This window comes from Moschus berezovskii, chromosome 24 (genome assembly GCF_049115385.1).
Source record: "Moschus berezovskii isolate FMDL1 chromosome 24, NW_MosBer_1.0, whole genome shotgun sequence".
Lineage (NCBI taxonomy): Eukaryota > Metazoa > Chordata > Mammalia > Artiodactyla > Moschidae > Moschus > Moschus berezovskii.
Window position 1 is genome coordinate 33531306 of NC_142483.1, and position 22247 is coordinate 33553552.

At 39.4% G+C, this 22247-nt stretch overlaps 1 protein-coding gene across 1 annotated transcript in view; it reads right to left on the reverse strand.

The window, feature by feature from the left end:
- Positions 1-586: 586 nt before the first annotated feature.
- Positions 587-22247, reverse strand: part of CNTN3 (contactin 3) — a 249903-nt gene continuing 228242 nt past the window's right edge. The window contains exons 17-19 of the mRNA XM_088831971.1: positions 21330-21516; positions 1508-1620; positions 587-907 (exon numbers count right to left, since the gene is read on the reverse strand). Of these exons, the coding sequence (XP_088688097.1) occupies positions 587-907; positions 1508-1620; positions 21330-21516 (621 nt within the window). The remainder of the gene's footprint in view (positions 908-1507; positions 1621-21329; positions 21517-22247) is intronic.

Consider the following 22247-nt stretch of genomic DNA (forward strand, 5'->3'; position numbering starts at 1 on the left):
AATAAAGTATGAAGACAGGATGGCTTCTGCGGTACTTAAATGAGGCCCCGACACTCCACACTTGAGATTTCAAAGAAAAGATAAAATGTGTACTACCGCTGTCACTGATAAAATATGTATGAAAAGTCTGTTTCCCTCAACTCTGAAAGTGTAACTTTACATTGTAATAAAGTAGGCTTCATGTGGATTTTGAAAGGAAAAGTAAGTATGAACTTCCTTTGAAATCAGAAACCAAGAATTTGTTTAAAAAGTGTATTTCAGTTTGGCCAAAAGTGGGTTATGACCTTAAAAATGTTAAAATTTCTACTTGGTAAAGAACTGATAAGACATATCTGTAATTTCTAGGAGGCAAACAACTGGAATATCAAAGATCTTAAAATTGTTTTGTGGGTTCAACACTGCCCTTGAGAAAAAGAATTCTATTTTTATGGAACTCCAAAGGCAAATTTATGCAAAGCTCAGAACACAAAAGTTAAACTAATAACATTTGCTAAACATTTCTCAAGGTTTTTCTTTTTTTTTTTTTGTTTTTTGGCTCTTAGCATTCTCCTTACTTAGCAGCACTCTTGAGGAAGTCCTCCTTTCCTCACTTCTCATATTCTACAACCTTCTCAGCATTCAGACCAAAGACATAGTAGGAAAAAAAAAAAAGACAGGGTGGGGTGTGCACAAATAGACTCTCTCTTGTGGGCTCATAACTGATGCTGGGAATTGAGACACTGACTTCGACCAACTTACTGGTTATTCTTGGAATCCTGATCTGTTCGCTGCTGGTCCCATCCCCACCATCCGTTGTGGCCTTGACTTCAATAATGTAGTCCTCTTTAACGGGCAGCAGAAGTTCAGCTGAAGTTTTATTTGTGTTCAGCACTTGCACATTATTTTGACTGCTAGTCCTATAGAAAACCTAAAATGCATGAACAAACTTTTTTTTTACTGTCTGATTTTAATTTTTCATTAAAATTATTCCCGATGTTACTTCATTTATATCGGTATCTGCTGCATTCATAGATCTCTCATAGATCTTAGATGAGGGATCAGCACATAGTAGAATCATCAAATCCTCAAAATCAAGGAGGTGGGGAGACTGAACTTCTTCCATGAAACATTCAGCTGGTTGGGTATTTGTAAGGCTTCAGAGACGGGACAAGGACCTGCTGTATTGAGCCTGAACACCAGACCAAGGAATCAGAGCCAAAACTATGGATTCATTTTAAGTAATATATATATGAGTATCAGAAACAGGAAACAACTAACGCTTTACCAACATCTGGCCTAAAATTCCCATACGAGCACAATTATTTCACTTAAATTTATATTTAAGAAATCAGGCATTTTGGAACACTATTCTTTTCACAAATAGCTTGATATCTGTATGTCAAAAGTAGTTTATAAAGACCACACCATCAACGTTTAGAAAAAAAAAAAAAAAATGTTCAAATTTAGCTTCCTTTGAAAAGTACTACCAGAAGTGGGAAAAGAAAGCCTTGCAAATTATACCACTTACTTTATATCCTGTTACTTCTGATTCATTCTCCATGGCTTTCACTTGCTCCCAATTAAGCAACACTTTCGTGTCTGTAGCATTCCAAACAACATTTCCTGGTGGCTGACTGGGAGCTTGAAATGCAAAATGAGAAAAGTAAAATAGATTTGAGCATGGAGTGATATTTGACATACAACACAAAGATAAAGGAGGTGGCAGAAATAAGGCAGAATCTCTTTGGTAACTCATAGTGCATAGGCAGAATCAGAAAAAATAATAGAATACCTAAATTTCCTTTTACAAAGTCATTTCCAGAACACTGTGAGACAATTCATTTTAGCATATTCATGATACACTTTAGGGCATTTCTTCCCTGCTGGCTCAGTAGTAAGGAATCCATCTGCAATGTAGGAGACATGGGTTTGATTCCTGGGTTGGGAAGATCCCCTGGAGAAGGAAATGGCAACCCATTCCTGGAGAACCCCATGGACAGAAAAGCCTGGTGGGCTATAGTTGATGGGGTCGCAAAAAGTCAGAGACAACTTAGCAACTAAACCACCATCACCACAGTGATCTCTTGGAAAACTTGTTGATACTGGAGATAAAGAAATTCTTTTATCCACCACTAGGGGCTTGCCTGTTAATGGGCCAAGAAAGGCAGGCAGTGTATCCTGTTTCATACATCCAGAGGCTGAGAGAAACTGCCAACTGAGCAGATTAAAGTTGTAGGAAATGAAGTGCAGATGATTTTTAAGCCAGCCATGTATGATGAGATGAGAAAAATGGGAGGCAATCAGAAATAAATATTACTTAGATTTATTCCCATGAAGTAATAGCTACACACATGAAAAATTGCAGCAAGCAGTCTATATTTTAGTCTTCATCTTCCAAGTTTAAATCAATTTTTGAGAAAAATAAGGCAAAACACTAAAACGTTAATGAGAATTCCATTACATAATTAATGAAACTCTCTGAGGTTTAAAAACTTGGATTCATAATTTAGTTTCCTCTCATGAACACTAGACATAGGGGGAGGGGGTTTGGTAGCATTTGTCAAGAGCAATATAGGGCACTGAAAAGTCAGTTTCTCAATCACAAAACAGCAAACATATTATCCATTTGGCAACAACATCACAATTGCCCAAAACAGTGCTGAAATACGTTGTACTTGTAGATATAGCCACAAAAATGTAACTTGGTTAACTGAATTTGTTATGGGAAAATGATATACAAGATTGGCTATGCTGAGACATTTCTAGATATCGCTGACTCATGCCATGAGGGAGAGGTGGCTGGACTTACACATGGGAACAGTACAGATACACTGAGGTGACTAATGATTCTAAACAAGACTATTCCCTGCAGATCCTTTGGCTTACTGTCTGTTCTTTCATACTGTTCCACATTGCGTTTAAAATTTGTGATCTGGTATTCACAAGGAGTTTAGCTCAGCTCAGGGCATTCAAGTTGCAAAAGCTTATATAACAAAACATATACAATGGCAGTTGCCTAGGGATCCTAATGACTATCTTCTGGGGGCTCCATCCAAATGTTATGAATACACTGTTGTGAGAACAGTTACCAAAGTCTGTGATTCCCCATGGCCTAGCAGCACCAGAAAAAGGACAGGCTCCATTTGATGAAGTTCAGATAATATATAATATACTTCAGCATGATGTGTCCTGTCAAGAGATACGTGCTTGCGGATTATAGAAAACTTGAGTGATTTTGGTGGAATTTATTTTGGAGTGATTTATTCCAACACTAGTCTTGCAGAAGAAGTGACTTCATGTTTAGCAGTCAGGCTTATTTTGTATGAATCCCAGAATCTCAACAGATGAGCTGAATGAGTGCATCCTAAACTCAATACTTTGTGAATGGACAAAAAGGAAAAAAATAATAACAACAACAAAACAGGAAATGGGAAAGGAGAGAAAATAAAAGCTTAGTGTTGGGTCTGATCATTCAGTTTCCACATTGGTGTTTCTAAGCATCAGATAGTCATGTTCCCTTCCCATCATTTTTGCTATTTTTAAAAAAATGAACTTGATCGAACAAAAAGACACATAAACATTGACTTTCAGTTCAGTTTAGTTCAGTTGCTCAGTCGTTTCCGACTCTCTGCGACCCCATGGAATACAGCAAGGCAGGCCTCCCTGTCCATCACCAACTCCTGGAGTTTACTCAAACTCATGTTCATTGAGTTGGTGATGCCATCCAACCACCTCATCCTCTGTTGTCTCCTTCTCCTCCCGCCTTCAATCTTTCCCAGCATCAGGGTCTTTTCAAATGAGTCAGTTCTTTGCATCAGGTGGCCAAAGTATTAGAGTTTCCGCTTCACCATCAGTCCGGATGGACTTATTTCCTTTAGGATGGACTGGTTAGATCTCCTTGCAGTCCCAGGGACTCTCAAGAGTCTTCTCCAACACCACAGTTCAAAAGCATCAATTCTTCAGCGATCAGCTTTCTTTCTAGTCCATTTCTCACATCAGTACATGACTACTGGAAAAACCATAGCCTTGACTAGACGGACCTTTGTTGGCAAAGTAATGTCTCTGCTTTTTAATATGCCATCTAGGCTGGTCACAACTTTTCTTCCAAGGAGTAAGCGTCTTCTAATTTCATGGCGGCAATCACCATCTGCAGTGATTTTGGAGCCCCTCAAAATAAAGTCTGCCACTATTTCCACTGTTTCCCCATCTATTTGCCATGAAGTGATGGGACCGGATGCCATGATCTTAGCGTTCTGAATGTTGAGCTTTAAGCTGACTTTTTCACTCTCCTTTTTCACTTTCATCAAGAGGCTCATTAGTTCTTCTTTGCTTTCACCACTGTCCTAAGGGTGGCGTCATCTGCATATCTGAGGTTATTGATATTTCTCCCAGCAATCTTGATTCTAGCTTGTGCTTCTTCCAGCCCAGTGTTTCTCATGATGTACTCTGCATATAAATTAAATAAGTAGGGTAACAATATACAGCCTTGATGTACTCCTTTCCCTATTTGGAACCAGTCTGTTGTTCCATGTTCAGTTTTAACTGTTGCTTCCTGACCTGCATACAGATTTCTCAAGAGGCAGGTCAAATGGTCTGGTATTCCTATCTCTTTCAGGATTTTCCACAGTTTGTGGTGATCCACACAGTTTAGCCTTTTCCTAAACACTAATAGTCGCATAATCATGAGCTTGTTATACTGGTTACATTCCTATGGTATTCTATTTAATAAATGAAGCATTAGTAAATTTTAAAAAATATTTATAAGCTATTTAAAAATCATCTCTTATCACTACTGGTGAGAATAACATCTGGAAAATCTTTGACCAAACTTTCTCTTCACATTTAAAATGCTATTACTGTTAGCGACTAACGTTTATTAAAACCTAAAATATGTTAGGAATGGTAGAATATATTTTTTTATAATTTACTCAATTCTCATTATATTGCATTATAATAAAGCCCATGTACATGAGTAACCTGGACCCAGAGAGTTTATAAAAACAGATTCTACATTTATGTTGATAGCAGCATCATCCCCAGTAGACACAAGGTTGAGCAACCTAAGTGTCCATCAACAGATGAATGAGTAATCAAAATGAGGTTTATCCATATAGTGGAGTACTATTTAGCCCTAAATAGGAAGGAAATCCTGACACATGTTACAATATGGATGAGCCTTGAGGAAATTATGAAATAAACCAGTCACAAAAAGGCAAATTCTGTATGTGAATCCACATATACAAGGTAGCTGGAGTAGTTAATCCATAAAGGCATAATGCTGAACTGCGGCTGCCAGGGGTGAAGGAGAGGAGAACTGGAGATGTTTAATAGGTACAGATTTTCTCTTTCATAAGGTGAAAAGAGTTCTGGAGATCAGCGACACATCAACAAGCCTAACACTAAGGAACTATACTTTTACAAACAAGTAAGATGGAAATTTTAGGTCATGTGTATTTTTATCACAAAAATTAAAAGCAAAGAACTTGCTAAGATGCACTGGTAAGAGACACCATGTGGATTCAAACAAGCTCTTGTTAATTCCAAAGTCTATGCTTCCCCTATTACATGGTGCTAACTATCTGTGACTTCAACTCTTGAAAGGGTTGACTAATGATTTGTCCATATGTCCATAGTTTTTATTCACTAATTCAGTATCTTGTCAAAGGTAGATGTCAACTTAAGATTTTATAAGTAACTGCCATCTAAAAGCAAGAAGTACAACACAAGGATTAAGAAAAAAACTTTTATAGTGTTATTGGAAAATAAGTTTGATCTATTCCCCGCGTGTCCCTAAGGAATGGGTCATGCAATGATAAAGTAAGATAATGAATTGGGTAAAGAATCAGGAAAAAAAAATATCAGTTACAATTCACCATGGTGTCAGCAGGACAACATAAGGCTGGCCACTGTTCTCAAATGTGACATAACAGGATTTAGAATGAATTTTCTAGCTCCATGGTTTTGATAGTCCTCCAAGACACAACCTAATAAATGCTATAAATTTCACAAAGACCAAAACGGGGACATTAACACTGACCATAAGCTTGAGAGCTTGAATATAGCTGATCATGTTGAGGCTATGAAGACAAGAAACATAACAGAAATAAAAAATAAGAAAAAAAAAAACAGTGAAACAATTGGTGTGTTAATGGAATACTTAAATGATTTAACTAACATAGTTCTAAGTGTTAAGGGAAAAAGCAGATAAGGAGGTGCCAACATCTCAAGTGGATTTTAAAAAGATGATATGAGTTTCAAATGCAGGCATTGGGCCGGGCGTGGCAGGGGGTATCCGAGGCAAAGGAATGATACAGGCCAGGGTGCAGAGGCCAAGAACTAACATGGTGCCATGGGGAGCTCAGTTCTGACAGTACAAGTAAGGATGAGGGGAAGGGATCAGAGCAAAGGCGGTTGGAGAGGCAGATAGGAACCATATTCTAAAGGGTCTAGAAGGTCAAAGGAACTAGAAAAGGAATATTGTTTTGTAGGCAATTGGTAGAAGACTGAAGAAGGATCAGATCTGTGGAGCCAATACGTGTGTGTTTTCATGGATCTTCTGCAGGGCAGTGGGAGAAGGAGGAAAACCTTGGTGGAAGCTCGGTAGGGAATACACTGTAGCATTTTGTGTAAAAGGCAATAAAGGTCCAAATGTAAGTGATGGTAGTGGAGTTGGAGGGGTGGAGTTGGAGGGATGGAGCAGAACCGGAATCTGTGAAGAGGCCATGATGATGGCGGTCATATGAGTGTTGGTATAAGAAGGAAGGCATGGCAGACCGGATGAATGACACAGGCCTTGCAGAAGAGGTTTCTGTCTGGAAATCCCTTTCAGTCACTACATGCTCAATAAGCACTTGCTCTGTGTCAGAGATTCCCCTAAGTACAGTGAGCACAGAGGTAAAGATATTGTCTGACTTCTACCACGGACCACGTTAGTGGTTCCCAGAGATCAGTACTTGCATCACTAAGATGATTTATGTGGATAACATTTTAATTGCAAATATTTGCCTATATTCACATTAGGGGGAAAAAAAACCTACTACATCCAACTCTTCAATTCAGTTCAGTTCAGTTGCTCAGTCGTGTCTGACTCTTTGCGACCCCATGAATCACAGAACGCCAGGCCTCCCTGTCCATCACCAACTCTTGGAGTTCACTCAGACTCATGTCCATCGAGGCAGTGATGCCATCTAGCCACCTTATTCTCTGTCGTCCCCTTCTCCTCCCGCCCCCAATCCTTCCCAGCATCAGAGTCTCTTCCAGTGAGTCAACTCGTCGCATGAGGTGGCCAAAGTACTGGAGTTTCAGCTTTAGCATCAGTCCTTCCAGTGAACACCCAGGACTCTTAGTTGGATGCAATTATTCATAAAGATGATTCTTTTTGATGAGGCTGAAACTGGCACATCAGTGGTAATCTACTTTAAATACAACACATAGATTAAACTATGATCTAAATAATGACACAGAACAAAGGGCATTATACAAATAACTCAGATGTTTTCAGTTGCACACAGATGTCTGGTAAACACCCCAAAACACACAATCATAATTCAAATTAACTCTGACCTAAGGATATATTTACTACAAATAATTCATCTCAAATTGAGCAATCAAGAACAGAATATCATTCTACTAATAACAATCATTAACACTCTGATTGGCTCATTGCAAAACTTATTTTCATGGACACATTTCTGGCAAACGTTTATGTTTCTTTTTGCTATTCACTGTAGTTTTAACTGTTAAACTTCTCTCTGTTTAAATAACTGATTTGCTTTCATTTTTATAGAAAAAAAATTTAGGACTATCACCTTGAAATGGAGAGAATATTAATCATGTTCTATTAATAACAATGATACAAAGCCTTTTAAAATAAATATATTTGAGTATTAAAGTAAATATATTTGAGTAGTAAAGTAAATATATTAGGGAAATAATAATCAGGTTGTTTGAGTATGTGAGTAAAATCTTTCAAGAATCATTCAATGACTGGAGACTGTAAAACATTAAGCAAATTATGAACAAGTTTGATTACTGTATGATCCAAACTTCCCTTTAGTATCATCATCCCTACTTTTGACTTCCAACCTTAGTAATCTTTGGTTACCTTGTATTAGGGGATTCTCTGATGGTTCAGTGGTAAAGAATCTGCCTGTAATGCAGGAGACACGGGTTTGACCTCTGAGTCCAATCCCTGGGTCAGGAAGTTCCCCTGGAGGAAGGCATGGCAACCTACTCCAGTATTCTTGCCTGGAGAATCTCATGGCCAGAGGAGTCTGGCAGGCTACAGTCTAGAGGGTGGCAAAGAGTTGGGCACGACTGAAGTGACTGAGCACGCATGTACCTTGTATTAAGCCTTAACTGCTCTTCTTTTCTAGCTTACTAAGGTCCAACTTCAAATATTAACCCTTTCCTTCCACAAACTATCAAAACTATTTACCTTTAAGTGAAAGTGTTAGTCACTCAGTCACGTCTAACTCCTTGGGACCCCATGGACTGTAGCCTGCCAGGCTCCTCTGTCCATGGAATCAGGGGATCTTCCTGACTCAGGTATCGAAATCGGGTCTGTTTTGCAGGCAGATTCTTTACCACTGAGCCACCTGGAAGTCCTAACACTATGCCCTCTCTGAGACATGAACTCAGAACCTTCAGATTATGAGATTGATGTGCTGCCATTTCACTAAGAATTTACCTTTGTGCACCAACAAAGAGCAAGCCTGAAACATCACAGACAAGATCTACCCAATACACTTCAGACTTACTAGATGCACTGTGGCTATTTACAAGTCACCTGTACTGAGTTTACTCCCTTGACCTGATAGAAGTCACAGTGTCTCAACTGCAGAAGAAGGAAAACGGCTGGCAGAGCTATTGCTGAATTGAAAAACACAAGACAGTGAAACATCTGAAACTATAAAGCTTCAAATCAGACACTGCAACCTGAAAGTTCCCGAAAGCCAGACCTAGCTAACAAATATTTTTTGTCTAATCCAAATACTGTTTTTTAATTTCGGGTGGGTGCCAACATTTAAATTTGGGAAGTTTAAGTTCTAGACTTCTGGTTTCTTTTGCAAAACCAGATGATGAGAAACACTGGTCCTAGAGTGATGGATAGAAAGGATGGGATGAAGGAAGAAGAGATTGCCCCACTCACCCACCATTGCTTATTTAAACCTGCCTGTTCATTGAAGGCATTTGAGGTTATCATTCTTCTTTCTAAATCAAGAGTCATTTGGGGTAATTTTTTATATATCTTGGGGATATTTGACATATTTATATAAGCAATCAATCTGGATGGAATAAATCAACCTGTTATATCTATAAAGGCTTGAGGTTGAAGATGCTGAAGGACACGATATGAAGGACGAAGGTGCAGGCAGTATAGGCAGATCAAAGAGCAACTCAGGGATCCCTAGGCATCTCTTGATACCTGCAATTTATTCTCAGCTCCTCCAGAAACATTTTTAATGATCCTTATTATTGGCTGGTAGGATTGATTATCAGTGTCTACAAATGTTTTGGGGTAGACTGTATTATTATTTAAAGTCTCTGCAAATCCTCTGTTCCTCACCCTCTGTGAGAAGATCAAGCTCCCCTGCCTCTCTCTTGCTGACAAGCAGCTTGGCTACAGTACTTGTGGTCCCCTGCCATTAGGAAGACATATGTCCCCTTCTCACTGGCGTCTCACAGACGTCAGGCTTTGTCATATGGCTTTCTCCAGGCAGTGGAATGAAAGCAAATGTGAAATGACACCTTTAGAAGGCACTGAAGAGCATGTCATCATTTTCCCTCTGCCGTGAGACCAGCAAGAGACAGCGGCTGCTCCTTCAGTCTGGGTCCTGGAGTGAAGACGAAATAAACTGGGTCTGAACTACACCAGTGATGGATATGTAGTATGAATGGGAAAGAAACTCTTGTAAGTTTAAAGCGTCAGAGGGGTGGGAGTTTTCCATACTTGAGATAGGCTAGCCGAGTCTGACAAAGCTTATGAAGCAGTAGCGTAAGCAGCTCTGGCTTCCCTTGGAAGCTCAGAGGGTAAAGCGTCTGCCCGCAGTGTGGGAGATCTGGGTTCAATCCCCTGGTTGGCAAGATCCCCTGGAGAAGGAAATGGCAACCCATTCCAGTACTCTTGCCTGGAAAATGGAAGGATTTTGCATGCTCCAGGAGGAGCCTGGTAGGCTACAGTCCATGGGATCACAAAGAGTATTCCATAACTGAGCTATTTTTTTTCTTCATTTTTTGGGCTTCCTTGATAGCTCAGTAGGTAAAGAATCCACCTGCAATGCAGATTTCTGGGTCAAGATCATCCGCTGGAGAACAGATAGGCTACCCACTCCTGTATTCTTGGGTTTCCCTTGTGGCTCAACTGGTAAAGAATCTGCTTGCAATGTAGGAGACCTGGGTTTGATTCCCAGGTTGGGAAGATCCTCTGGAGAAGGGAAAGGCTACCCGCTCCAGTATTCTAGCCTGGAGAATTCCATGGAATATACAGTCCATGGGGCTATGATTATATGGGTTATAACCCTTATGATTATACAGTGGAAATGACAAACAGATTCAAGGGATTAGATCTGACAGACAAGAGTATCTGAAGAACTATCGAAGGAGGTTCGTGACATTGTACAGGAGGTAGTGATCAAGACCATTCCCAAGAAAAAGAAATGCAAAAAAGCAAAATGGTTGTCTGAGGAGGCCTTACTTAGCTGAGAAAAGAAGAGAAGTGAAAGGCAAAGGAGAAAAGGAAAGATATACCCAGTTGAATGCAGAGTTCCAAAGAATAGCAAGGAGAGATAAGAAAGCCTTCCTCAGTGATCAATGCAAAGAAATAGAGGAAAACAATAAAATGGCAAAGACTAGAGATTTCTTCAAGAAAATGGGAACAGTGGTAAGGACCTAACAGAAGCATAAGATACTAAGAACAGGTGGCAAGAATACACAGAAGAACTGTACAAAAAAGATCTTCATGACCCAGATAACCACGATGATGTGATCACTCACCTAGAGCCAGACATTCCAATGAGAAGTCAAGTGGGCCTTAGGAAGCATCACTACGAACAAAGCTAGTGGAGGTGATGAAATTCCAGTTGAGCTATTTCAGATCCTAAAAGATGCTGCTGTGAAAGTGCTGCATGCAATATGCCAGCAAATTTGGAATATTCAGCAGTGGCCACAGGACTGGACAAGGTCAGTTTTCATTCCAATCCCAAAGAAAGGCAATACCAAAGAATGTTCAAACTACCACACAATGGCACTCATCTCACACATTAGCAAAGTAAAGTCAAAATTCTCTAAGCCAGGCTTCAGCAGTATGTGAACTGTGAACTTCCAGATGTTCAAGCTGGGTTTAGAAAAGGCAGAGGAACCAGAGATCAAATTGCCAATATCCACTGCATCATGGAAAAGCAAGAGAGTTTCAGAAAAACATCTACTTGTGCTTTATTGACTATGCTAATGCCTTTGACTATGTGGATCGCAACAAACTGTGGAAAACTCTGAAAGGGATGGGAATACCAGACCATCTGACCTGCCTCCTGAGAAATCCATATGCAGGTCAAGAAGAGACTATTAGAACGGGACATGGAACAACAGACTAGTTCCAAATTTGAAAGGAGTATGTCGAGGTTGTGTATTGTCATCCTGATTATTTAACTTATATGCAGAATATATCATGCGAGATGCTGGGCTGGATGAAGCACAAGCTGCAATCAAGACTGCCAGGAGAAATATAAGTAACCTCAGAGACACAGATGACACCACCCTTATGGCAGAAAGCGAAGAAGAACTAAACAGCCTCTTGATGAAAGTGAAAGAGGAGAGTGAAAAATTTGGCTTACAACTCAACATTGAAAAAACTAAGATCATGGCATCCGGTTCCATTACTTCATGGCAAATAGATGGGGAAACAATGGAAACAGTGACAGATTTTATTTTGGGGGGCTCCAAAATCACTGCAGATGGTAACTTCAGCCATGAAATTAAAAGATGCTTGTGCCTTGCAAGAAAATCTATCACCAAAGTGGACAGCATATTAAAAAGCAGAGACATTATTTTGCCAACGAAATTCTATCTAGTCAAAGCTGTGGTTTTTCCAGTAGTCATGTATGGATATGAGCGTTGGACTACAAAGAACGCTGAGCATGGAAGAATGGATGCTTTTGAACTGTTGTGTTGGAGAAGACTCTTGAGAGTCCCATGGACTGTAAGGATATCCAACCAGTCAATCCTAAAGGAAATAAGTCCTGAATATTCATTGGAAGGACTGATGCTGAAGCTGAATTTCCAATACTTTGGCCACCTGATGTGAAGAGCTGACTCATTTGAAAAGACCCTGATGCTGGGAAAGATTGGAGGTGGGAGGAAAAGGGGATGACAAAGAATGAGATGCTTGGATGACATCACTAACTCAATGGACATGAGTTTGAGTTAACTCTGGGGTTTGGTGATGGACAGGGAGGTCTGGCATGCTGCAGTCCATGTGGTTGCTAAGAGTCGACATGACTGAGTGACTGAACGGAACTGAAGCAGCTCTGATGAAACACAATCCATTTTTGTACCTGCATGGAGTTAGGTACTGAAGTGAAAATGGGCAGGACAGAGTTGATGGCATCTCTCTTAGGAATTCCAGTTTTATTTTTCAGTTCCATCTGGTTGGAAACCCAACCCAGAAGGCTGGCTGAGTTCCACACTTATTAGAACTAACTTGATAGACGATCTACATTTTGAAATTTCTGTAATCATATTGCAACTTTCACAACCTGTAGATTTTTCCTTTGTCAACTCAATCTCTGATGTATTGGCAGTACAGTAAAATAGAAAAAAATGATATAAACTAATCTAATTCTAGTAGAAAAATGGCACGGTGACAACACTAATTGATAGGTTGCAACATTATTTCAGTGATTTCAAATGTTATGTGACAAGAATAATATTATGTAGAAGGCTTTCATTTTTATCATTTTTTTTAGCTGATATCCTCCATATATCTGCTTATCAGACTCCTCAACACCATATCTGTAAGTTTTACTAAGTCTGCAGCTACTTGACTGCATACAGGTTATTACAACAAGGCTGTTGATTGGATGAAGCTGGAAATATAAGACATTGTCTACCAATAGGAAAATGGCTAAACTGTGGCACATTATCACAATGGAATGTTATACACACACTAGCATATTTATGAAAATTAATGACCTAGGGAAAGTTTTGATACCAGGTAACTAAATACGTGGCAAAACCTCCACTGTCAAAGACAAATACTTTATAGAACATAAGTCTGGAAAGAAAGAACAATTTTAAAATGGTCTTTCTGAATGATAGGATTATGTGTGATTACTTTCCTCCCATTTTTGGCAATGAATGTTTTCCTTTATTTATAAAAAGTAGAGGTTGTTAAAGAATATTGCTGTCAAGAATTTTCAGTAGTGATATCTTCATAGTGTGGATAGGGAAGTTGGCACTGACTTTTAAAACATGGAATTTTAAGAACATATGTTCGCTGTGACTTAAGGCAAAACTCAATAGATTTCTTGACTACCTGATGGTAACAAGCTGACTTACATGATAAGTGGTAGCTTGAAGATATACTTTCCACTTGGATTTCACTTGAGTTAAACAGAAGTATTTGTAATTAAACTGCTAAAATATATGACATGGTGCAGAAAACAAGTCACCAAAAGCCACGTTTTCCCAAATAATAAGATATAGTTGTCCTGAAATCACTGAATTATAAATTTATTTACCAAAGGAAATTGATGCCATTTTTAAAAAAAACCAACAAAAACACCTGCTTCTTAACTTATCATAAACTCAGAAAAGACTCTGCATGTGTGCATGCTATGTCACTTTGGCGTGTCTAGCTCTCTGCAATCCTATGGACAACCAGGCTCCTCTGTCCATTGTGTTCTCCAGGCAAGAATACTAGAATGGGTAGCCATGCCCTCCTCCAGGGGATTTGCCCAAGCCAGGAATCAAATCTGCGTATCTTATGTCTCCAGCACTGGCTGGCGGGTTCTTTACCACTAGCACCACCTGGGAAATCTAGAAAAGACTTTACTTGGGGTCCAATCTAGAAAGTCAGGGAAGAAATCCTTTCTTCATTTTTAAATGACTGGGGATTTCCTTAACTAAAATCTCTCCTTTAGAATAATATCAACATGAAAATTTGTAGACTATAATTAGAACATTTACAAATTTTTAGAGAATTCATGGGCAAGGTAGGCCAATTTTCAAAAAAGTACCAAAGCCCCTACCAAGTAAAGTTCATAAGATTTATACAATTGTCCAAAGGGAATATTTGATTCTGTATTAGCTGAAACTTCCTAATGGAATCCTGATAAAATTCAGTTATATTGCTATCTTGCTTCAGAGCTTACAAAATCAGGAATCAATTTCCTGAAGTCCACAGATTAGGGCAAAAAAATGTCTAAATCCGAGGCATGTGCATTGTTAGTAAACAGTATATTCTAATGCTGTATGTGTGATCTGTGGCATGTCATAAACAAACATATACACATGGTATGCGATACACACAAAAGCCAAAAAATAATATTGAGTCACTGGGAGAGGAACTGTCTTTTACTCTTCTTATTGGTTTCAAGAGAAAGCTGGATTTGGGGGCCATAAGCACAAATGCATGCACAGGTCCTTTGTGGGCTTCTGTGGTAGCTCAGTGGTAAAGAATCCTTCCTGCAATGCAGGAGACATGGGTTCAATCCCTGGTCTGGGAAGATCCCCTGGAAAAGGAAATGAAAAGCCATTCCAGTATTCTTGCCTGGGAAATCCCATGGACAGAGGAACCTGGCAGGCTATATAGTCCATGGGGTCAAACAAGAGTTGGATATGACTTAGCAACTTAAGCAACAAAAGGTCCTTCATATTCCTTTAGTGCTAACATCACAAACAAAGAGGAAGCAGGTTCAGATGTCTGAACAGACAAGACCATGTTTCAAGTATTTAAAATGAAGAATAGCTTATTTTTCATTATATTTATTTTGTCATTGTTGTTTATTATTTTTTAACATCCAATGATACTGATTTCCTTACACAGGAAATTAGTTTTCATTTTCTTTAAGTTTATTTAAGTAAAAAGAGAAGTTAGTTTTTAAGAAAAAATACTAGGTACACATTAGTAGGCAAGGCCTACAGAAATGGCAAAAATTGAGAAAGCAGATCATCATCTAAAATTTGAGAAGCCTTGCACTGATATATACATGAATCCTGAGTCTTAGAGTGGTTGGTGATATAATTAAATTGTACCTATAAAAACTCTAGAATTTCCAAATTAGGTATTTGAAGCAGGAATATTCATTTTATCAACAGACTCCGAAATATTCTGACTCATATTCTTTCCATGCTTGTTTTATTCACATTTCCTTTTTACTTCCTGAGGACACACTTAATTGGCTTCCTTAAATTCAGGCAATTAATTTTGGCTCAACTTACACGGATGAGCTTTCCATTTGGACATGTGAACACTCAAGTGAAAAACTGATTTCACCACTTAATTTCACTGTTTTCTCAAGTAGATACTCATGTATAATCATTGATGAAGGCATAAAACATAGGATTCCCTTTCTTCAAGGGGAGAATCTGGGCACGTGAGAGAGGCCAGGCCAATCAAGGTTTTCTACCTACTGGCCACAACTTGGCTCTGAGTGGAGGGATCAGGAAGGAGTTGCCCAATTTCCCCAGCATGCTGAGTTGATAGAAATGGACTTGGAAATGCTTACTGGAAATTCTGTTACTCTGAAGAGGCTATCTGGTGAGAATGATGTCAAGAGAATGACATCATGGAACAGAGTCAAGAGATAGAGTCTTGTTGGTTTAATAAATACATATAGGGCACCAACTATGATTACTCAGACAGTAATGACAGAGCAATGATCAAAACAGGGAAAATCTCTGCCCTGCAGGAGTCTGCCCTTCAGTCAAGGAAGACTGGTGAAACAACAATAAATACAAACATGTCACAGCATGTATGATGGCTCTAAGCGTGATGAACAGGAATAAAGCAGCAAGGATGATGAGGGAAGATTGGGAGATGAGGTGCAGTGCTTTTAAATATGGCAGTCAGGGGGCACTGAGGTTACATGAGAGCCTGGGGGAGGGTGCCACATGGGCATCTAGAGGAAGAGCCTTCCCGGGAGAGGAAACAGCAAATGCAGAGGCTCTGAAAGGAAAGTGGAATGAGTCAGATGGAAAATAGCAGGAAGCAAGTCTAAGTAGGATTTGAAGTTGAATTATACAGGCCTTGTCCAACGTTTTAGGGATTTAGCATTTATCTGGATTGGGATGGGAAGTGACTGGAAGGATCAGAGCAGAGAAGCGACACCATCACTCCCACTCTGGCTGAGGGAGGCAAAGGCAGCTGGGCCAAATGACCAGGGCCATTTAGTTCTGATCCCTTTGAGGGCTGTACCAGTTGGTACTAGGGCGGCCGCAGTGAATGCCTTCAGAAGTGGTGGATTCTTGTAGAAGTCAGGTTCTGCATCAGGTGTAGGGTATAAGAGAAAAGTTGAGAGTGATCCCCACCCAAACTTTGTGCCTGAGCAAATGAGATAATGGGATTGAATTTACCAAGATGGGGGAATACTGTAGAAGGGCTAGGTTTGAAATGGGGTGAATGATTTAAATAATTTAGCTTTAGAAATGGGTTTCCCTGGTAGCTCAGATGGTAAAGAATTTCGCCTGTAATGCAGGAGATGCTGGATTAACTCCTGGGTCAGGAAGTTCCCCTGGAGAAGGGATAGGCTACCCGCTCCAGTATTCTTGGGCTTCCCTGGTGGCTCAGATGGTAAAGAATCTGCCTGCAATGTGGGAGACCTGGGTTCGATCCCTGGGTTGGGAAGAGCCCCTGGAGAAGGGAACAGCTACCCACTCCAGTACTCTTGCTTGGAGAATTTCATGGACAGAGGAGCCTTGAAGGCTGCCATCCATGGGGTCACAGAGTCAGACATGATTGACAGTTTGAGATAATGGATGATTCTCAAGGATGCAAAGAGCTGCATCTTCCCACAATGAAAGCAAGAATTACCACTTGACTTTTCAGTCATACAAAGCAGAATATGTGGCCTGCACATTCTTTCTTGCAATCTCCAAACATAAACTTCTTGATATATATGTCTCCTTTCAGAAGCTGTATCATTTCATCATTTATATGCCATCTGAAAATTTTCCTCATCAGCACCTTTAGATAAAAGTCGTTCTTAAGAGTTAGCTCTCTTTGGGTTGCCAGTAAAAAAATCCATCTTATTTAAAATGCTAATTAGTGTTTAACTTAGAAATGCTTTAAAAAATACAAGTATTTGGACATCAGAAATGAAGTGCTTAATGGAAGCTACATGTGCAGTACTTGAGAATCCTTGTATTATTTACATTAATCAAAAATATCACCCAAAATCTGTATGAATATAAAGCCTTGCATACAGAATTCCCTGATTACAAGTACATGAAACTTGCACATTCTAAGCAAGATGGTAAAGGACTCCAGAAATTTTGGAGTTTTGAATTCATCACGTTCAGTGAAGAGGAAATACATAGTATTTCACACTTATGGGCTTCTTTAGATTTCATTCATCCATCTAGCCACCCACTCAACATTTAGTGAGCGACCCCCAGTGCCATGCTGGGCACTGGGGCTGGGTGAACAAGACACAGAAAGACTCTTTCCCCATAAAGTTTACAATCCAGAGGAGATGACAGATAGCAAGGAAGGACTCAAAGATGCTATTTTCATTCTTTATGCCTGAGGCATGACAATAATTCTCATAATGATAATCACAAAAGCCTTATCAAAGTTCTTAACTAGGATTTCAAGCTAATACCACATTAAAGGTTAGGATGACTATTAAAGCTGTCAGAAATACTTTTAAAAGATTTTCTTATTTGTTATTTTGATATATTTGAAAAATTATTACCATAAAATTTCAAAATTAACAATGGTCTTTATATACCATCTTTGAATAGTTACGGGATTTTAATTATCTCTATGAATTTCCCACTCAGCATAAGAAAACTTTCTTTAGTAACACCGACAGCCCCATAGACAAATTCCAGTTAAATTATGGCAGGAGGAATGTATTATTTTCAGGAGGATATTATTCAATTGTTGGAAGTTCTATCACGCCCCAGCTCCATGAGCACAGAAGTTCTATCTCTGATCACCTTCAGTTCAGTTCAGTTCAGTCACTCAGTCGTGTCCGACTCTCCGCGACCCCATGAATCATAGCACGCCAGGCCTCCCTGTCCATCACCAACACCCGGAGTTCACTCAAACTCATGTCCATCGAGTCGGTGATGCCATCCAGCCATCTCATTCTCTGTCATCCCCTTCTCCTCCTGCCCCCAATCCTTCCCAGCATCAGAGTCTTTTCCAGTGAGTCAACTCGTCGCATGAGGTGGCCAAAGTATTGCAGTTTCAGCTTTAGCATCAACCCTTCTAATGAACACCCAGGATTGATCTCCTTTAGAATGGACTGGTTGGTACCTGGTTACTAAACACAAAGTAAACTCCCAATAAATACTGGTGCTATGTATGACATGAACATTCTAATTATATGGTTGAAAGAAAAGATAGCACAGTGATCAAGACTAATTTGTATGGCTCTCTGGCTACTTATTCTGTGATCTCATGGAGTTATATAACTTCTCATATAATTATATATATAGTTATATAATATCTCAGCAAACTTATCTCCAGAGTGTGAGACTACTAATAATTTCCAAGTCATGGTGTTGCTGTGAGTATTAAGAATCAATACATGAAACACACTTAGAACAGTTACTGGAAATTGCTCTCTAAATTGCTAGTCATTAAAATAATAATCATCATCATTATTGTAACCTGCAAATTTCTACTTTAGATGCGGTATTTATAAGCTATCTTTAAATTTCAAAGGAGTTTTGCTTCCTTTTGAAATTTTATTTCACTAACTGTGCATTACCATGATATTCCTATTGATTTATAATCAATCTCTTCCTTCTTCTAACCAATTCACTAAGCTCTTCACTGATTCCATGATGATGTCACACTGTCTTTTACAATCATAATTTCTTAGTGAGTAATTACATCAATTATTAAGTCAGATGAAAGAACCAGATAAATCTGTTTGCATATATTTGTGCAATCAGAAATTCTGATTAATACTGTGCTTTGAATATATAAATAATGATGTGTATTTAAATCTTACTAGTTCACAAGTGTTATTGGGAATACCAAACATACTTAGTGAGAAGTTCTAAATGCAGAATATTTTTAGCTTATTGCCACACCTATATGTTCCATGGTCTAAACCCCAACCATGTGCTATAAATAAGAGATTGGGTCAGGCTTCTCCCAATAATTCCGTTCCGTTCCATCGCTCAGTCGTGTCTGACTCTTTGCGACCCCGTGGACTGTAGCCTACCAGGCTTCTACGTCCATGGGATTCTCCAGGCAAGAATACTGGAGTGGGTTACCGTTTCCTTCTCCAGGGGATCTTCCCAACCCAGGGATCGAACCCGGGTCTCCTGCATTGGAGGCAGACGCTTTAACCTCTGAGCCACCAGGGAAGCCCTCTCCTAATAATTAGTGAAGGACAATTAATTATCACATTAGATGGCAGATTGTAAATGCATGCTGCTTAAAGAGATTCAAGTGTTTTATTGCTAAACTTTTACTCCAAACTCTCTTTTTTATAGATAATATTAATACAAAAGTAACCATATGGGCTTTCCTAATCAAGTTAACACTGGTTAAAAAAAAACCCAAAGTAGTAGAGTTACCTTGGTGTTTGTTTTTCGCCTTTTGGTCACACTGTATGGCATGCAGGATCTGAGTTTCCTGACCGAGGACTGAACCCATGGCTCTCTGTAGTGGGAGTATCTTAACTGCTGGACCACCAAGGAAATCTCTAGAATTATCTTTATATATATGTTTTTACTTAGATCTTCGCTGGTGGCTCAGATGGTAAAGAATCTGCCTGCAGGTGGGAGATCCCTGGGTCAGGAAGATCCTCTGGATAAGGGTGTGGCACTCCAATATTCTTGCATGGAGAATCCCATGGACAGAGAAGCCTGGTGGGCTATGGTCCATGGGGTCCTAAAAGAGTCAGGCACGACTGACTTAACACATGTTTTAATTTACCCACAACACTAGCCAATACAATTAAATTTTACACTATCTTTGTTCTTAGCAATTTTAGCCAGCCAATGAAAATCTGGGAATTATATATGGAAATAGCATTAATGAAATCGGCGATCAAGCAAAATAACTATTTCATTCCCATAAACAGCAAGTTTAAAAACATTTTTACTGAGTTAGTTAATTTGGGGAATAAACTTAGAAGAAAAATCGCTTTCTGCAAGTCAAAGTAATACATCGCTATGGTAAAATTAAAGTTAATCCCTTCAGGCCTCACATTCCTCACCTTTAAAAAGAAAGAAAAATGCTACCTATCTTAATGTGGTAGGTCTGAAGTGTAGATGTGGAAATACATGTCAAACATGTGGACATGACATGTTCTCAGTCGCTACGATGATGATGATGACAATGTAACTCAAGTGGCTGCATTGCATATAGTGACTACATAGATACTGGTTGCTATCGGTTTCATGGAAGTATATGTGAACAGCAATCAAACTGCAAATCACTGATTTTCTTGTAGCCTAACTTAAAGCCAGGTTAATGTATAGCTCATAATTGGTGTTTGTGAATGCACCTGTGAATACACAGTTACCAAAGACTCAGCTTTGAAGGCAACACTGACTGACATCTCTGGTCAGATTTTTAAAAATATCAATATATTCATGCGGACCAACATCTTTGGATGGTAACCTTTTATTGTACACTGTCCTCTTTCAAATAATGTAGGAAAGAAGAAAAAAATCACTTTTGATTGTTTGGCCTGAGCTTTAAGTTGTTCATGCTTATCAAAAATCCTCAAGCTTTGGAGACCTAGAAATACATGAAACAAACCAATCAGTGTGATCACCTTTTTAAAAGAAAAGTGGATAGATGTGACTGAACATCCCACGCTAAGGTTTTTCAAAAGGTTCACATTCATATTCACGTGGAATTTCAAACCCAAGATTTAGGGGGGTCAGGAAGACATCTATGTGTGCCTCTGAGTCTGAGCTGGCTTTACAGAAGCCAGTGCGCTCATGGACTTGGGTTGTCCATCCGGAATAAGAAAGAAGGCTATTATTTTTAAATGGAAAGTATGCTTTTTGCCATGTAAACCCGGGGCAAATTCATGTCAATGTATGGCAAAACCAACCAATATAATATTGTAAAATAATTTGCCTCCAATAAAAAATAAATTAATTACTTAAAAAAATTAAAAATTAAATTAAAAAAAAAATCAGAATGTACGTACGAGTTTTCTTGGTGGTTGCATTAACCGTGGCACTAAAGGGGCCGGTGCCAGCGCTGTTGAAAGCCCGGACAGCCGTGTAGTATGCCAGGTTGCTCTTCAGGCCACGGAGTCTGGCTGACGTCACATTTCCTGCCACTTTCAGTTTGCTTGATGATTCCTCTTCTCCGCCATTATTCCAGAACCTCACCTGGTAGACAGAAAACACAAAAGATGCGGAGGGTTGACAAAACAGCATCCTTACATGAAATGATTTTCACTAACACGGGCACTGTAATTTATGTACGTCATCAGTTATTCCACAAGCAGTGATTAAGGTTCTACTATGTGCTAGGTGGCTCAGTGATAAAGAATCTCCCTGCTAATACAGGAGATGAGGGTTCAATCCCTGGGTTGGGAAGATCACCTGCAGGAAGAAATGGCAACCCATTTTAGTATCCTTGCCAGGAAAATCCCACGGACAGAGGATCCTGGCAGGCTGCAGTCCATGGGTCTTCGCAAGGAGCTGGACATGACTTAGCATGCAGGCAATGTGCTAGGCGCTGCTTTAGGCTCACAGAGGTGAAAGAAAAGGGACCCCAGGAGGAGACAGATATTAAGTATGCAAATAAACCAGAGAAATTCAAAGAGTAAGTGCTACATGCTACTAGACCATAGCCTTATAAATGGGAAAATGAAGGGAAATCTGCATTTCTAATAGAGTGAGCTGCTCCTCTTTCTCAGACCCTAATCAACCTGGCCCAAGTTCTACTCCAGAAGGCTGACAGCTATGCTTAAACTCTAAAGGATTGTGAAGATTCCTTCTATGAAGAAACTGACTTGTCAGAGCAAAGACCATCAAAAAGCCAGGACTGTCCACTTGCTTGTCTTACAGTGATAGCTAAGTGTCACCAAGTCCCCTGTGCAGGCAGAGCTGCTGCA